Raw genomic sequence first — 19,295 nt, 5'->3', positions numbered from 1 at the left:
CAGAGCCCTGAAAATTAAGTAACTCTCAAATTCAGACTTGGATGTTGGGATGGAATTCCAAGGTGAACTGTCCAAACTGGTGACATCAACATATGCTTCTAACAGGTGGCATGTTTACAGGAGCTCAGTTCTTCTCATTCTTGGGAAGGTATTCCTCCAAATGTCATGGATGACAAGCTCAGAACACAGAATCACTAACTTTGGATGAAGAAAGGAAGAGTGGTTCCTGGTGACTTGCCCCAGGTTTTCCTTCAGTGGCACCTCTCAATTTCCTATCTTTGTGGGCACCCACAGGACCAGGAAGTGACCTCCCGGATATGGGGAGGCCCCTTGGCTGAGCTGCCTTCTCACTGTTCTTCCTTCTGGTAACATCAGGCGGAGCCCTGCCAGACCCTGGCTATAAGGAAGGCATATTCTGGCACAATACTAGCATTTTTTGTTCAGTTCCACTCAGGATATACAGAGCCATGCAAATAAGGCCTCTTTTTTGCCTGAACAAACATACCTATCATAAGTGACTAGAGATCTGTTCCAAAGCACTGAGTATATAAAACCTGTGTGAGTCCTTTCATTTACTTGTCACGTTCCTCTGTTGGCACCCAAGACAAGATAGAGAGAATGGCTAATGATAAGGTGGAGAAGAAAAAGGAGTTAGAATGGGCCTTGATACCCCCAGGAGAAGTTTCCCAAGTAGATGGGATTGTTCTAGAGAAGAATATATGCAACAGTTGGGATAAAATCTGGAATTTTGAAGCCAAGCCTGATGACCTGCTCATTGCTTCCTATCCCAAAGCAGGTATGTAAATAGGCATGTAGGATGCAGTTAAGTTCAAGGGTGGAGTGAAGCAGTGTACTTGCCTATAAATCAGATAGAAAGGCAAAAGATCTGAAATTTTTCTACAAAACTATGAGTGTTTTTTTTTTAAAGATTGAGTATTTGATTTATTAAAAACTAGAGGCCCGGAGCACAAAATTCATCACGGAAGTGGCGGTGGGGGTCCCTCAGCCCAGCCTGCACCCTCTCCAATCTGGGACTCCTCGGTTGATGTCCGATTGCTGGTTTACTGGGATCGGGCCTAAACCGGCAGTCAGACATCCCTCTTACAATCTGGGACCACTGGCTCCTAACCACTCGCCTGCCTGCCTGCCTGATCGCCCTGAACTGCCTCTGCCTGCTGGCCTGATCGCCCCTAACTTGCCCCCCTGCCAGCCTGATCGCTCCTAACTGTCTCTGCCTGCTGGCCTGATTGCCCCTACCTTGCCCCCCTGCCAACCTGATCACCCCTAACTTGCCCCCCTGCCGGCCTGATCGCCCCTAACCACCTCTGCTTTGGCTCGGCTTAAGCTGCAGTCTGGCCTTCCTCTGCAGGAGGCAACCTGGTGTATCAGGGGAAGGCACTGCCCCCATTACCCCACTGCTTGTGCCACTACCAGCCTGAGCCTTTGCCCTTGCAGCCACTGCAGCTTTGTCCAGAAGGTCATCAGGAAGACGTCCACCCTAATTAGCACATTACCCTTTTATTAGTATAGATATATAACTAGCTAAATTAGATTCTGCAGGTCAATACATGCATACTAATAATTTTTCCCATTCAATTATAACTTTTCATGAATCTTCTAAACACCAGAGACTAGCACCAGGCATAGTGATAGACAAAATGTTCATTATATTTGCCCTGATGACATTTACAATCCAATCTGGAGGACATTAAATCATTAAACAAATCAAAGACATAGGTCTTTGGTTACAATATGTGCTAAAGGCACATAAACATGGAAGCGATAATGAGAAAATATTGGCAGGTTCTAATTTAGATTAAGGAAAGTATCGTAAAGAAACTCTGAACTACTGTGATTATTACGCAGGTAGTCGATTAGTCTGATAGGGCAACTACAACCCAGTACTGGGTGGCTTAAACAACAGAACTTCAGTGTCTCACAGTGCTGGAGGTTGCAGGTTATCACGGTTGGTTCCTTCTGAGGGCTATGAGGAAAAAACTGTTCCAGGCTTCTTTCCTGTTTTATGTTCACACGGTATTCTCTCGATATGCATATCTATCCCCCAATTTTTCCATTTTTTAAGAACACCAGCCTTATTATATTAGGGCCTATCCTAATGACATCATTTTAACGATATTAATTCTATAAGACCCTAACTCCATATAAGGTCATGTAAGATTCTAGAATCCCATCTGCTGCCATCTAGTTCAGCATGATGTAATCTTAAGTCATGAACTTTACTCACAAATCAGCCCCTTTTCTGTCTATGTCAAAGGTTGGGTTCCCTGGGAGTCAGACTCTGAGTGAAAAATAAGTATGTGGGATATTTACTAGGGAGTGCTCTTGGGATCATTTCCTTTAGCAGGAAGTAGGATTGAGCAGAGGGAGAAGTTGAGCTTTAACTCAGTCTCAGCGAAGCCTTATCCATCCCCATTGGAAGCTCTGAAGCTTAGATGGTTCTTCAGAGCTGGTGCCATAGTAGTTGAGGTGAGGGGTCCAGGTGTCAGCCAGTCACTGAATGTAAGCTGCCTCAAGAAAGGGGCATGACCTTGGTCCTGAAGAGGGATGAATAGCTAGGGGCTGTCTGCCAGCAGCTGGGATAGTGAACCCTTCCATTCAGAAGGAAAATCTGGGCAGCAAATCCTGCACTCTTTACAATCTTCCATATATTTCTGTAGGGCTTAACTTGAGGCAGAGCTTGCTTGGACTGGGTCATAACTTATTGACAGTCCATTCCGGTAAACATCCATAGCTGGGAATTTGCCAGCTAGCAGGTAGAGTCCATGAAAGGGCAAAGATTAGATTGCAGTTGAAGTTAAGCAGTAGGAGCATGGACTAGTGCAGTGATGGTGAACCTTTTGAGCTCGGCGTGTCAGCATTTTGAAAAACCCTAACTTAACTCTGGTGCCATGTCACATATAGAAATTTTTTGATATTTGCAACCATAGTAAAACAAAGACTTATATTTTTGATATTTATTTTATATATTTAAATGCCATTTAACAAAGAAAAATCAACCAAAAAAATGAGTTCGTGTGTCACCTCTGACACGCATGTCATAGGTTCACCATCACTGGACTAGTGGGATTTAGCTCTCCTGGAGCTAAAGGGAATAGTTAGTAGTGAGTGTGAGTCATGATGTGCACCCCCTATAAACAGGATTAATTGCAAGGCAAGTCTGGAGTATGAGGCAAGGAAGTCTGTCAGAAGCCCTTGGATGGTCTGGACCAACCACTAAGGGAGTCTGAGTTTCCTGAGATGCTAACAATGTCTACAACAGCAAAGCCAAGTCTAGAAGCAGAGTCTGCAAAGGAGGAGGGCACTTCCTTTGAGGGGCTCAGCCACCCTCAGAATCCAGGAAAGGCAGCAGATCCAGTAGCCTGTATCTGGCAGACCCAAACATGGAGTTAGGACAATAAATTGACAAAGAGGCAACAAAACTGTCAAAGATGAAGCAAATTCTGATTCCAGGGGGGAAGCAGGAGAAATTGGTTTTAGTGCAGAGTAGAAACCAACCAGGAGCTGAGCAGATATAGCACCAGAGTAGAGTCTAGATGGGGACCATTGGACAGTCCCCAGGGACCGTCATCAAGGTACTAGGGAAAGGAGAACCAGGACCTCAGGAAACCCACATGAGGGTACCATGACAAGAATAGCACCTTTCTCCCCCTCAGGTTACCTGAGCAAGATGCTCTCACATGTACTGGCTCTGGCCCTCCAGGTATACTAACATCAACACAGTAAAAAAAATTAAGACATTTAATATTTATTTAGTGCTGACTGTAAGCTGGGTTCTGCCTATTTTCTAATTCTCAAAACACATGAGAATAATTTGTGGCTCAATGAAATTTATATAATTTATCAAAACTACCCAAATCATGCATACCAGAGATAGGATTGGAGTCTATCAGATTCCACAGCCTCATGCACATCCAAACCACCATGCTTTCTCCCTGAGAAATAAGACCAGGTCACCCACATGTCCCAGAAGCCAATCAGGGGGAGATTTCCTGGGAGACTGAACACTGTAGAGGCCAAGGGGGCCCGGGTGTGAGAGGAACCGCCCTCCCCACCCCAAATCATGAAGGAGTTAGTAGATGAGTCTGTAGAAAGAAAGAAATATTAACCCCAAATGTAACAAAGGTTATTTTTCCATTTAAAACCAATTCAACCTTCTTGTAGTTGTTTAATATTACATTGAGTCTTTCTTTTCCTTTTAAAGAGAAATTAATTCAATCTATATTCCTCCAGTTTGTGGATTATTTGTAATTCTTACTTTCCCTTTTTAAATTTCTTTCCTTTTCACATTGGAACAATTTCATGTTTCTAAAAAGAAAAAATAACCAGACAGGAAACAAAATTATTTATTAGCGGCAAGAGTTTAATTGTAAAAGTGAGTGGTTGTGAATTTCTGTGATTTTCCTCAAATGGAAATCTTTTAAAAATAAACCCCTATTATTACATGTAATAATTATTTATATGATCGTTTTATAAAAATACCAATGCATATTTAGATTTTTAAAAACACATCATTGAAAGACAAAAATGAATGTCACATTTCTTCCCTTTTTGGTGAGAAGATACTCTTAATAATTGGTTTCAATTCAACATAGTAAAGTAACATAAGTGCAGTATTGATAGACAAATTAATTCTTGCTGTAGACAAGATGTTTCTAAATTGTAAATTGCAGAAGATTAATAATCAGTTCCTTGGTTCTTCATTCTACTCTTAGGAACTACTTGGACACAGGAAATTGTAGATTTGATACAGAACAACGGAGATATTGAGAAGAGCAAACGGGCTCCCATTCATCTTCGACAACCTTTCTTGGAGTGGGTAAGAACAACAAACTCTGGTAAGTCTCCAATATTAGAAAAATCATAAACTTTACATAAAGATGGGAATTTGGGAGTAGAGACTCTGAAAGTCTACTACACTAAAAAAAAATGAAAAACTTCTTTTGGTCCCCAATTCTAAACACTGAATAAAAGTTATCTTTTCTTGTGCAAATCTAAATAAGTCCCTTTACTTAACTTATTTAGCCTTAATACTTAGTAGAGATACACTATCTCCCTATTAAATGAAGTGTCAATGAGTCACAAGTGCCAAGGAATGTCCCCCAACAGAGCTCCTGCTTTTACATGTGGGACCCCAGTGCCAAGGCCAAGGTCAAGGAAGCCTGGCACCAAGGACACCAGTGTTCAAAGTAAGAATTCACAATGCACTTCTTTTTAAATAAAATTTATTACTCTATCTTTGAGATATAATTCACATACCATAAAATTCAGCCTTTTAAAGTTACACTTTTCAGTAGTTTTTAGTATATTCACATGATTGTGCAACCATCACCCCTATTTTATTCCAGAACAGTAAAACAAAACAAAACAAAACAAAAAACCCTGTATCCATGAGCAATCATTCTCTATTTCCTCTTTCCCCAGCCCCTGCCCACCACTACTCTACTTTTTGTCTGTATGTCTTTGTCTTTCTTGGATATTTCGTATAAATGGAATCACATAATACATAGCCTTTTGTGTCTAGACTCTTTTACTTAGCATAATGTTTTCAAGGTCATCATGTACCATATATCAGTATTTATTCCTTTTTGTGGTTAGATAACACTCCATTGTATGGATATACCACATTTTGTTTATCCATTCATTAACTAATGGATATTTAAATTGATTCCACTATTTGGTTATTTTGAATAATGCTGCTATGAACATTCAGTTACAAGTTTTTTGGGTGGACATATGTTTTCAACTCTCTTGTGTATATACCTAAGAGTTGATTTGCTGGTTCATACAGTAACTCTATGTTTAACTTTTTGAGGAACTGCCTAACTGTTCCCCAAGAGCAACTGTATATATGAGGGTTCCAACATTTATTATTGTCCAACTCTTTGACCATAACCATCCTAACATGAAATGGTATCTCTTTATGTTTTTATTTTTATTACCTTAATAAATAATGAAGGTCGTCCAGAAGGTCGTTACGGAAGGTTTTTCCACTGACATCTTGTCTAATTAGCATATTAGCTCTTTATTACACAGGATTTAAAATGTGTTTTTTTTCAATCTTTATTGTTGAGATTATTACAGATGACCCTCTTTTCTCCCCCCATAGCTCCTCTCCACTCAGTTACCATCCCACCCCAGGCCCTTGCCACCCTATTGTCTGTATCCATAGGTAGTGCATACACGCATATAAGTTCTTTGTCTATTCTCTTCCCACACCCCCCACACCCCCTTCCTTCTGAGAATCATCAGTCTGTTTCATTTCCATGCCCCTGAGTCTATTCCATTCACCAGTTTATTCTGTTCATCATATTTTTTATTCATTAGATTTTTAGATTCACTTGTTGATAGATATATATTTGTTGTCACTTTGTTGTTCATAATTTTTTATCTTTACCTTTTTCTTCTTCTTCCTCTTCTTAAATAATACCCTTCAGTATTTCATATAATACTGGTTTGGTGGTGATGAAGCTTTTTCTTGTCTGTGAAACTCTTTATCTGACCTTCAATTCTAAATGATAGCTTTGCTGGGTAGAGTAATCTTGGTTGTAGGTTCTTGCTATTCATCACTTTGAGTATTTCTTGCCACTCCCTTCTGGCCTGCATAGCTTCTGTTGAGAAATCAGCTGACAGTCGTATGGGCACTCCCTTGTAGGTACCTAACTGTTTTTCTCTTGCTGCTTTTAAGATTCTCTCTTTGTCTTTTGCCCTTGGCATTTTAATTATGATGTGTCTTGGTGTGGTCCTCTTTGGATTCCTCTTGTTTGGGGTTCTCTGCACTTCCTGGAATTGTAAGTCTATTTCTTTCACCAGGTAGGGGAAGTTTTCTGTCATTATTTCTTCAAATAGGTTTTCAATATCTTGCTCTCTCTCTTCTTCTGACACCCCCATAATTCGGATGTTGGTACACTTGAAGTTGTCCCAGAGGTTCCTTACACTATCCCAAGGGTGGGCAAACTTTTTGACTCGAGGGCCACAATGGGTTCTTAAACTGGACTGGAGGGCCGGAACAAAGCATGGATGGAGTGTTTGTGTGAACTAATATAAATTCAAAGTAAACATCATTACATAAAAGGGTACGGTCTTTTTTTTTTTTTAGTTTTATTCATTTCAAACGGGCCGGATCCGGCCCGCGGGCCGTAGTTTGCCCACGGCTGCACTATCCTCATATTTTTGGATTCTTTTTTCTTTTTGGTCTTCTGGTTGGGTGTTTTTTGCTTCCTCATATTTCAAATCATTGACTTGATTCTCAGGATCCTCTAGTCTACTGTTGAATACCTGTATATTATTTTTTATTTCAGTCAGTGTATGCTTAATTTCTGACTGGTCCTTTTCCATTTTTTTGGCATTCTCACTAAGATCCTTGAAGGTCTCACTAAGTTCCTTGGAAGTTTCTAGAAGATTCTTGAGTAACCTTATAATTGTGGTTTTGAACTTTATATCCAGTAGTTTGCTTTCTTCCATTTCTTTAATTTGTGACACATTTCTTTGTCCACATTTTGGCTGCTTCCCTGTGTTTTTTTCTATGTATTGGGTAGCTGCTAAGTCTCCTTAAGTTGATAGAGTGGCCTTGTGTAGTAAGTGTCCTATAGGGCCCAATGCCTCAAGCCTCCCCAGTCACCTGAGGTGGACACTCTTGGTGCACTCCTGTGTTGGCTGTGTACACAGTTTTTTTGTAGTTGCGCTTTGATTGCTGTTGGTGTCACTAGGAGGAATTGACCTCCAGGTCAATTGGCTGTGGGGACCAGCTGCTACTACAGTGGGAGAGCTGCTGCGCAGGAGACACCCTTCAGTAGGGCTTTGGTGCTCACTGAGTCTTCCCCTTGAATGTGTTGCTTATGGATGTGAAAAGTTGTAATCTGGTATGGTCTCACACTAACCACTGGGTACACTGGCTCTTGGATCTCCAGGGATGTGCAAAGTCAGCCACTTCCTGGGGCTATCCAGCAGGAGCTACAGAGAGATCTGCAGATTCCTCCTCTTTGTATTGGGTTTGGAAGTGCCCAGGTGAGGCCTAGCTGTGAAGCAAGGCAGGCTGGTGCTGGCCTTGGGCCTTTTATTGATTGCTTGGGACTCTCTGACCCAGCTGCAGCTTGCTTGACAGGTTTTAGGCTGACAAAGGACAGACCATTCATATGCAAAAGCTGCTGTGCACAGCTTGGGTGGGGTTGTAAATTGGGTGGGGTGGGATCTCAGGGAATCACCAGAGTGGAGCAAACAGAAATGGCTTCCAGTCAGCCCTCCACTGGTGAGGTCCCCGCACAGGAACAATGACCCCTGCAAGCACCTTTGTCTAGAAGAAAGCCGCCCCCGAGTTCCTTCCCTGATGCCAGGCTGTCTAGTTTCTCCCCATATGTGTCTGGGACCCCCAGAGCCTTGCCCGGCACTGGAGGTCAGAGCAAGCAGGAGCTTGTAAGTTCGGTTCTTGGACTGGCCTTTTAAGAGGAGTAGCTGGGTCTCCAGCAGCCTATATGTCACTAAGCCCCAATCTGCACTGGTTTTTACAGTCCATAGTTTTTATTGCCCATAGGTACTTCTTTTCCCTGCTTTGGGACCCTGGGCTGGGGGTCTGGTGTGGGGCTGGGACCCCTCGCTCCTCCGAGTGGCCTCCACAGAGACTATCTCCCTCCCGACTAAAAAAGCAGCACATCCAGGTGCCGGACCAGCTCGTTCTGTGCCTCCATACCTCCTACCAGTCTCAGTGTGCTTTCTTCTTTACCTCTGTAGTTGCAGTACTTCCACTCAGCCAGCTTTCCTGCAGTTCTGGATGATAGTTGTTGTGTATTTTAGTTGTAATTTTGATGTGGTTGTGGCTATGCCACTATCATGGTTCTTCTCCCACAATGCACTTTTAATGGAAAAAATAATAAATGGTATAGCCACAACTAAGATTTTTATAGCACTTACCACATGCCAGGCATTATTCTAAACACTTGCCATGTAGTGTTTTAATCTTCACAACACACTTGTGAGGTAGTTGCTATTTTATACCCATGTAAGAAATGAGGAAACTGAAACACAGAGGTTATGATTTGCTCAAGGTTCATAACTAATAAGTAACTAAGCCAAGATTTTAACTCAAGAATTCCATTTCTAAAGTCATGCTACTAACATATATATAACCTCCTGTATGGACTACTCCAAATTTATGTATCTGAGGTATAGGATGGAGTTAAATAGACTCTGATAGAACCTGGTCATCCTATATAATAAAAGAGTAATATGCAAACTGACCTTAATGGCAGAATGACCAGGACCAACTGGTCTCTATGATGCGCACTGACCACCAGGGGCAGAGACTCAATGCAGGAGCTTCCCCTGGTGGTCAGTGGGCTCCCACGGGAGGATATCTGCTCAGCCACAAGCTGGGCTGACAACTGAGAGTGCAGCGGCAGTGATGGGAACCTCTCCCACCTCCTCCACAGCCGCCTCCTCTGCAGCGCTAAAGGTGTCCAACTGCAGCTTAGGTCCTGTCTGCTCTCTGGGGGATCGAGCCCAAGCTGGCAGGTGGACATCCCCTGAGGGGTCCCGGACTGTGAGAGGGCACTGGCCATGCTGAGGGACTCTTTCTCCCCCCGAGTGCATAAATTTTTGTTCACCTGGCCTCTAGTCTATATCTCTATATATAAAGATCCAGGGTCCGTAACGTCCAAAATGACCAAAGGCTTGACTGAACACCAGGAGGGGGGTGGGCAGGGCGGGGCAAGGTGGGTGCTGCAAGGTTGTTAGCCTCTGGCCTGGGTGGTCTGCTGCCTCTGTGGTTGACTCCAGCAGAACCTGGGTCCTCCCCTCTGTGGACCAGAGGCCTTTTTCCTGATACCATGTTCCCAGGATCTCTCAGACCCGTTTGTGGAAGTCAGGAAATACTGCAAGTGGTCATTCCACCCTGGGGACTCCCAGGGCTGACAGCAAGGGTGGGCTTCTGTAGGGTCCCCTCTGTTATGAGATGCAGGATCGCAAAATCCTAATGTTGACTCTGGCAGGACTTGGGCCAGTCCTCTGTGTATCTGAGGTCCTGATCCCTATACTAAAGCCCCCAAGTCTCTGAGAGCCAGTTGCAGAAATTGCCTGTCATTGTCATCCCACTCTGGGGACTCCCAGGGCTTACACCGGGGGAGGGCTTTGGTGGGGTCCCCTCTGTTGTGGCATCCAGAATCCCTTTAGTGTTTCCTCAGGGTCCTCACCTTAACTCTGACAGGACTTGGGCCAGTCTCTGCATATCTGAGGTCCCGCTCCCTATACCAAAACCCCCTAGTCTCTGAGACCCAGATACAGAAATCGCCTGTTGTCATCCACCCTGGGTGGGATGATTTTGTTCTGGGTCCAGAGTCCCTTCCTCCTCCCTCATGTTCCTCACCTTGAGCCCTGACAGGTCCTGGGATCCTCCCTCTGTTGACCCAAGGCCGACTCCTCAGATCAAGGCCTCACTGCCCTGAGTCCTCTGCAGGAAGTCAGTGTAGGTCACATCCGGTACCAAGCCCAGCAACTCCAAAGCCTGATGGCAGGGGCTGATATGGATTCTGTAGGGTCCTTTAGCCCTCCTTCTGATCCATACTTTGACAGGGCCTGGGCCTCCTGTCCTCTATGAACCTGAGTCTGCAATCCTCAGACCAAGGGTCTGACTACCTGAGTTCCCTGAGGAGGTGGGCGGGGGGGGGGGGGGGGGGGGGGGTGCAGTTTTCAACATACAAACAGGAAGCCCAACTTCGGGAATTTAAATTCCTGCTTCATTCACCTTATACTGTTAAACCCCAAATCTAGATACTATACCTACTATAATCACCCCCAAGATTTTAAACAAAGCTAAGATAACCAGCTGAGCAACTCTATTCATTAAAGACAGTCTAAAGGCAATGATTTCAACCTTGAAAACAGAAAGCTGGGTAAAGCCATATGGACAGTGGAAAAAGGGGGGTGAGATGGAAAATTTCTCTGGTAGTAGCCAAGTGAGTGGTTTTCAAGGTGCATAAGAGCAACCTGTACTAGGGAAGCAGGACGATTCACATCTCCACAGAGACAGTCACATTACCTTGAAAAGATTTTAGGTAAATCTTATGAAAACTAATGGTGAAGGATGAGAAAGAACAATGAACCACTGAAATGGGTAGCCTAAGGAAATGTTTAGGAAGCATCATCTCCCTACCATGTGACCCATCAGAATTGAACGTGGGGTCAATAAGTTTGAGAAGGCTTAGGAGTGCTAAAGAAATGCCCCCTTTCTCTTACCAAAGCATCTTGGCCTCCTCACCCCTCCCTGTGGAAGTATCAGGACGGTGCTTTATGATGTCTAAATTTCTCTCCCAGAGCTACCATTAGCTGGAGGAGAGGCTTCCTGATTAATTAAAGCCTAGCGGGTGCAGCCCCTCATTGTCCTAGAGAAAAGCATATGTTCAGGAGGCCTGGGGTAGGGCCCTGGGAAATTTTGACATGGTGAAGATGACCAGGAAACCACAAACTCCTAGCACAGTTATGTAACAATCAACACCATTCACCAAAAGAAGGTAAAAGAGGAAGACGCCCTGTTAACCCAGGTCCAGTATCCAGGATGAAAGGACCACACCCAAACTCCTCCTCTTCCTTAGTGTCATATCCCCAAGATTCCCTGGTCTTGTCTGGCAGATTCCATTCTCAACCCATACTTTTTCTCATGAAGACTTTTCCCTTTCATCCCAGCTATTTCCCCACAAACCAATGTCCTTCTACGCTCACTCTGTTGTCCTTCCAGGTACTAAAGACATCCATGGGGGTGAAAAGATGTCTTTAAGGGAGTTCAAGGGAAGGAGCCTTTCCAAAAATTCCTATCCCTTCAAGAAAACCTACGCAAGCTATAAAGCCAACAATATGTGGCCATTATCACAGGCCAAATGAGGAACTGAATAAAAACGATCCAGAAACAGACCAAGACAATGTAGAAAAATTCACCACCTCGAGTGATAACTTGGACAGCCAGTAACTTCAGAGCAAGGCCAGAGACCTGAGAACTTCTATGAAGTCTCCAAAGTCTGGCCCCCAAGAAATGCTGACAGTGTAGAAGCCAAATTTATACCTACAGGGTACACCAATACTGATGATTAAAATAAAATTGATGTGATTCACTTCCAGTGTAAGCATAATTTGCAGACAATTTTTATTAAATTTATTGGCATAACATCTATACTAATAAAAGAGTAATATGCTAATTAGACCAGGAGACCTTCCGGAGACCTTCTGATGTCCTTCCTGACAAAGCCATGGTGCAAGGCCGAGGCAAAGGCAGTTAGGGGTGATCAGGCTGGCAGGGGAGAGCAGTTGGGGGCAATCAGGCCATCAGGGGAGAGCAGTTAGAGGGATCATGCCAAAGAAGAAAGTAAAAAAAAAAAAAAATAGAGGGATCATGCCAGCAGGGGAGGGCAGTTGGGGGCAATCAGGCTGGCAGGGGGAGCAGTTGGGGGCAATCAGGCCAGTGGGGGGGTGCAGTTGGGGGCGATCAGGCCGGTAGGCGAAGGTGGTTAGGGGCGATCAGGTCAGCAGGCACAGTGGTTAGGGGCAATCAGGCAGACAGGTAGAGTGGTTAGGGGCAATCAGGCAGGCAGGTGAGCGGTTAGGAGCCAGTGGTCCCTGATTGCGAGAGGGATGTCCAACTGCGGGATTGAGCCTAAACCAGCAGTCGGTCATCACCCAAGGGGTCCTGGATTGGAGAGAGTTCAGGCTGGGCTGAGCGATCCCCCCCCCCCAACCGTGCACAAATTTTATGCACCAGGCCTCTAGTATATATATATAAAAGCCTAAGCAACCAGTTGACCAGTAGCTATGATGTGCACTGACCACCAGGGGGCAGATGCTTAATGCAGGAGCTGCCCCCTGGTGGTCAGTATGTTCCCACAGTGGGAGCACCACTCAGCCAAAAACTGGGCTCACGCCTGGCAAGCGCAGCTGCAGTGGCGTGAGCCTCTCCTGCCTCCACAGCAGCACTACTGAGTGGCAGCAGCAGACACCACCTGCTGCTTTGTGCACTGCTACATCCTCGGGGGATGTCGGACTTCCAGTATCTCCAGAGGGGTCACAGATTGTGAGAGGGTGCAGGCCAGGCTGAGGGACCCCACCAGTGCACGAATCCATGCATTGGGCCTCTAGTCTTTAATAATACTGTTTCTACCAGAATTCATTCTTATTCAATCTAAAACAACTGACTTATGAACTCATCTTTGAAAAGTGAATTAACAAATTAATGGTCATTTTTTTATCCTTTTTGTTTTTTGAATTAGCCTAACATGTGTCATGTTTTCAAAAGAGCTTGGTTAGTGTCAAACCAGGATGCTTGAGGAAAAGTGGCAAAAGTGAGAGTTATAAATACCTGGGGACCAATTTTGAAAAGTATTCTAGGTCACACTAAGTAATTTGGGTTTGATCTTAGAGGCCATCTGTGGGCACATATTTGGAAGGCCTCAACAACTCTACAAGAATTTCTTGATTATTTTATTTGAATAGCAACTTTAAAATATAATGTAGGCATGCTCTGGATGATCTATGACCAATGTCCTCATTTGTATCTGTATCAACAACCCCTAATGCTGAGCAATACTGCTGCAGTTAGCCAAGGTTAATGAGATGAGAAACAGATAAGGGAACTTTCTCTCTCTCTCTCTCTCTCTCTCTCTCTCTCTCTCTCTCTATATATATATATATATATATATATATATATATATATGCCTAAGTAACCATTATGATTGAATGACCGGAAGGACCAGTCGCTATGACACACACTGACCACCAGGGACCAGATACTCAATGTAGGAGCTGCCTCCTGGTGGTCAGTGCGCTCCCACAGCTAACCTCCTGCAGCCCCTCCCCCTGGCCAGCTGGCCCTCATCGACCCCTGGTGCTAAACCATCATACACACTTGCTTCTGGGTTGGGGTTGCATACATAGCAGAGCAGCTCCCTCACTGCTATCTATTGAAAGTCAGCCCTGGACACAAGAGTTTGTCTCACTCCTATCCTCTCTCTTCCTTGGGAGCCGCCCACCCACCACGGCGGCAGTGCAGTGGCAAGGGAATAAGGTGGGGGAGGCAGGAAACCACGAGGTGCTCAGGACAGTGGTGTCAGCATCCAGGGTTTGTTCCTTCTGCGTCCAGCCTGGCAACTATAGCCACCTCTCCCGATCCCTCCGGGGCCTTTGGGCCCGGGCTGGGATGGGGAACCGGGGGTGGATGGTGGCAGTTGCGGCCCCTTTCCCCTGGGGGTTGAGGGCTGGCTCCCCCCTCAGGGCCAGCAGCCAACCTCCCTTGGTCCCTCCTCCCCCCAACCTCCCCACTGCCATGCACAAATTCATGCACCGGGCCTCTAGTAGTAAATAAGACACCAAGTGAAGGCCAATGTATCAAAGATTTTAACATACAAAATGAAACACAATGTACTAAGTACTAAAAGAAAACGGGGAAGAATGCTCTTACCATCTAAGAGTGACGAAGGGCTAAACATGACATTAAACCCAAAAGTCATATTTGAAAAAAATGACACAATCAATTGCATAAGAAATAACAACTTTTTAAACAGTAAATAATAAGCCAGTATAATTTTTCAGGAATTGACCAGGCTAATGCAATGCCTTCCCCGAGGACACTGAAAACTCATCTTCCTGTGCAACTACTACCTCCATCCTTCTGGGAGAAAAACTGTAAGGTAAGTTTGAAGCAGAAAATAGTCAGAGATGAATATTCCTCATAAGAATATTGTGTTAGAACAATGGTCTTGTCATCCCCATGTTGTGTCTACCAGGAGCACCAAGGAATCGATCATGAGACCTGCAATTATCTTCCATGTTCTTTATTTCTCATTGATAAGGATGGGCTTAGTTTACATCTACATGGAGAAGAGGGAGAGGACCAACATCTATTAGCTTTGGTTCTGAGCATCCTCAGCCCCTCAATAATGCCATAAAGGGGAGTAAAGATGAGCACACTACAGCTCAGAGATGTCACACAACTTGTCCAATGATAAACACCTGGAAGATAGAAGTGATGGGCTGCAAATCCAGGTCTTCCTGACTTGACAACTCATGATCTTTTCACTACCCTATGCTGCCTACTCTGTGCCTCCTACACCCACAACGTTCTTCTTAAGCTTATACTCTGTTGGCCTGCTCCTAGCCTTGAGGAAATGAGTATTTATTTAAGTTATCAGAAGATTTCATTGGTGGAATCTTAAAAACCAAGGGCTCCACTATCTTCTCACTTTATTTCACTTGTAGCTAAATTGCCTCTTTCAAGCCTCTAAGGGTGCCTACAAGTTCTAAACTTCTGAGACCTGATATAAAACTAAATAATTTTATCAAATTTTTATAAACACAAACATTATTTTATATATTGAAGTCTATAGGGGTACAAATTGATTTTCATATACATCTTTTTATTTTTCAATTATGTTTACATACAATATTATATTAGTTCCAGGTGTGTAACATAGTAATTAGACATTTATGTAACTTACAAAGTCATCACTCAAATATGTCTAGTACCCATCTAACACCACATAATTGTTACAATATTATTGATTATAATCCCTATGCTGTACTTTATATCCCCATGACTATTGTTGTTTGTTGTTGTTGTTGTTGTTGTTGTTGTTTTAAAGCAGGCTAAGGACATTATCTATTTTTTAGGTTTCTCAGAGATTTGGCTAGCAGCTGACAGCGGACAGCAGTGGGACAAGGGGAGGAATGAATAGAATTTCCATATATTTTGAAAGTAGGGCTGAAAGAAGTTGCTGTCAGACAGGCTATGCAGTGGTCAGCAAACTCATTAGTCAACAGAGCCAAATATCAACAGTACAACGATTGAAATTTCTTTTGAGAGCCAAATTTTTTAAACTTAAACTATATAGGTAGGTACATTGTTATTAACTTAATTAGGGTACTCCTAAAGCTTAGGAAGAGCCACACTCAAGGGGCCAAAGAGCCACATGTGGCTCGCGAGCCACAGTTTGCCGACCACAGGGCTATGGGGTTGAGAGTCTGAAAGGAGTCTGGGATGAGTTGAAGGATTTGGGCTGAGGCGCTGAATGGATCGGGGTGAACTGAAGTGGGAATAGCACAGAAAAGCAGGGCTTCTGTCCTGGTTGCTCAGGGGAGACCTGGGCCTCAGCCATGCCTGGGGATGAGAAGATTGACTCATGGGAAATACACTGTAATCAAGGTCAGTAAGATTTTTGTGGTGAAGGATATTAGAGAAAGACCTTTGAGATGTTTATTTTGCTTTCTTCCAACTGCTCATCCTGTTATCTGGATCCCACACCCACTTCTGCTGATGGGGGAAGCCCTGTGCCCCTTCACCTCCATTCCCAGAGCTGCAGCCCACCCCCATCTTGCCTGTCTTCTCTGTAACAGTGGACAATGCACTTTCCAGAAAAAAAAAAAGCCCATGACTGTTTTTATAACTGGCAATTTGTCATATATCATGAGTTGGTCCCTAAAATCTCATTACAACTCTTTCAGAGCCCCAAGAAACCATTTGCTGACTTGTAGTCTAAAGAACTGCTTACCTACAGAGAATCTGCAGATGCGCTCTTGGCACTTAGCCAAAGGAGTCCTTGGCCTTCCCTCTCCATGGAATAGTTCTGTGCCTTTTAACAGTCCTGTCAAGAGCCACAGCTTATACCATCCCTGGGTGTATCCAGAGCCTAATCACTCTACCTTGCATATCTTTCTGTGTAGATCTGGGTCCGGGGGGGGGGGGGGGGGGGGGAATGACTAAAGACCAATGTCAATATATGGGTCACATAGAAGAATTTGAACAAGAAAATGAATGATTCCATTTACATTTTAGAAAGATCCCATGGGGACATGGCAATGTGGAGGGACAAAAAGAACTGGGTGCCCTAGCCCAGTTTGGCTCTGTGGATAGAGCATCGGACTGTGGACCAAAGGGTCCTAGGTTGAGTTCCGGTCAAGGGCACGTACCTAGTTGTAGGCTCCTACCCGGCCCTGGCCTTGGTTGGGGTGCATGCAGGAGGCAACCAATCAATGTGTTTCTCTCAAATCGATATTTCTCTCTGTCTCACCCTCTTTCTTTCACTCTCTCTAAAAATCAATGGAAAAATATCCTCTGGTGAGAAGGAAGGAAGGAAGGAAGGAAGGAAGGAAGGAAGGAAGGAAGGAAGGAAGGAAGGAAGGAAGGAAAGGAGGGAGGGAAGGAGGGAGGGAAGGAGGGAGGGAGGGAGGATTAGGGTTAGAAAAGGAATTAGGAAGACTTGAATTAGGATGAAGAGATTAAAGGGAGTCAAATACATGGTGACAGAGACTAGACTTTGGGTGATGAGCACACAATGAAGCATACAGATGATGTATTATAGAACTGTATACCTGAAATTTATATAATGTTATTAATCAATGTTACCCCAATAAATTTAATTTTAAAAGTAAATTTTAAAAATTAAATATGGGCAGTAAGGAGATGAATTCCAAATGTAAAGAAAAGACAGAATCTACATACTTGGTCAAGGATTGGCTTGGAAGAGTTTTAAAAAGAAGCATCTAGAATGATTTTGTGATTTTAATTGTTTGGTAGTGGTACCATTAATGAAAAAACGTGAACGAAGGAGGAAGAGTAAGTTTATCTGAGTATGAATTTAATTTTGAGCCCATTAAATCTGAAATGCCTGAAAGGTATTCAGGTATAGATATAAAAGCATGTAGCTTAGGAGAGTGGTATGTGTTGGGAACAAATCTGTCATAAATATATGAAATTTAGAGCAACAGAAGAAGGTGCAAAAAAAGTGAACAAAATAAGAATAAATGTAGGCTTCAAACAGAGCTCTAAAAAAAAACCCAACATTTAAATTAAAGGTTTTTAAGTTTTAGTGATCACAGACCCTACTGAGAATCTGAAATAAGTCATGTCTTCACTTCTATCAAAGTACACACCTATACAACATTTTGCTTGCTACTTAAAGGAGAGGCACAGTCCTCTTGATGTCCATCAGTGTAAGACCTCTTGGTTTAAGAGAGGAATGGCAGAATAGTACACACTAAAAACAATGGCCACAAAGATCAGAGAACTGAAAAGTAGTGTACTATGGAAGGAGTGAGCTAAAGGAAGTTAGAGAGCTGGCTGAGAGATCACACAGGGCCTTATACTTAATACTAAGAGCAATAAACAGATATTGAAATTTTACACAAGAGAGCCACTTGATCAGATTTTCATATTTACAAGTTTATACTGGCTGATAGGATGATGAGTGGAAGAGAACAAAAATGTATTTGTGGCCTTTAGAACTTGGTCTGTGAACACAGACAGGTACTTTGCACGTTAAATGCTCAATTTCTAAATCTTTTTTTTTAATTTACATTTTGTTTCTTCCATTTCTTCTGACCACTTTAGATAATTTATGTGGCAAGGAATGTCAAAGACAACATGGTGTCCTACTACTATTTTCAAAAGATGAACAAAGGACTCCCAGACCCAGGAAGCTGGGATGAGTACTTTGAAACATTCCTGTCAGGCAAAGGTAAGCCAAATGGAAGGAACCAGTCTTACCCATGTCTGCAGAGGACAAAGTTTCCTCATAAAATTCTTCTTTCTATAAAATTCTTTCCATAAAATTCACTCACAGAAGAAACTCTGATTACAGGGGGTGGAAGACAAGAGGCAACATTCCTGAGAGATGTGGCATAGCTCTGGCTACTTGTCATTGTATGTGTATCTGTGTCCAATGACAATATGTCCACTGAATAAAGCCAAAACTGTACTGTAGGGAAAGCAGCTATAATAAAAGTTGGTTCCAACTCTAAACATATACTAAATGGTTTACATGAATTTTCTTGTTTAATCTTTACAGTAATAATATCCATAACTCACAGGTGGTGAAATTGAGACTGAGTTTACAGAACTGATGATTACCCTGTTAGCAAGAGTAGGGACTAGAATTTGAACATAGGCAGGACTAATTAAGCTCAAATCCTGTGTATTTGGCTACCATGTTAAAGTCTTCCCAATTACCTACATGTTCAACTGGAGAGAAAGGTTTTGTGCATGATCAAGTTTTCTAACCATGACCATCATGAGTTTGTAACATGGTGGCCCATGGTGCTTCAAAATAACAAACTACCTGTGCAGAAATGTATGGCCTTGCAATCATGCTTCCAGTGTCAAAACTAAGTTACCACAAGATTCTTGATGTTTTTCTAAATCTCAAATACTACTAGGCCTTTTAATACATCAGTCCTTCTCCTGAAGAACATTAAAAAGTGATTAAATTGCCCTAGCTGGTTTGGCTCAGTGGATAGAGCAGTCAGCCTGCTGA

The 19,295-nt window shown here is 43.3% G+C and overlaps 1 protein-coding gene across 1 annotated transcript in view; it reads left to right on the top strand.

The window, feature by feature from the left end:
- The first annotated feature begins 584 nt into the window (after positions 1–584).
- The window catches only part of LOC139003702 (sulfotransferase 1C4-like), a 32,891-nt gene continuing 14,180 nt past the window's right edge, over positions 585–19,295 (top strand). The window contains exons 1-4 of the mRNA XM_070405869.1: positions 585–796; positions 4,734–4,856; positions 14,581–14,678; positions 18,374–18,500. Coding sequence (XP_070261970.1) covers positions 619–796; positions 4,734–4,856; positions 14,581–14,678; positions 18,374–18,500 — 526 coding nt within the window. The 5' untranslated portion in view covers positions 585–618. The remainder of the gene's footprint in view (positions 797–4,733; positions 4,857–14,580; positions 14,679–18,373; positions 18,501–19,295) is intronic.

This window comes from Myotis yumanensis, unplaced genomic scaffold, assembly GCF_028538775.1.
Source record: "Myotis yumanensis isolate MYYU_CA2020_CCGP unplaced genomic scaffold, mMyoYum1.0.hap1 SCAF_2, whole genome shotgun sequence".
Taxonomy (NCBI): Eukaryota; Metazoa; Chordata; class Mammalia; order Chiroptera; family Vespertilionidae; genus Myotis; species Myotis yumanensis.
The sequence above is the reverse complement of the archived record's forward strand: the minus strand, read 5'-3'. Positions and strand labels throughout refer to the sequence as shown.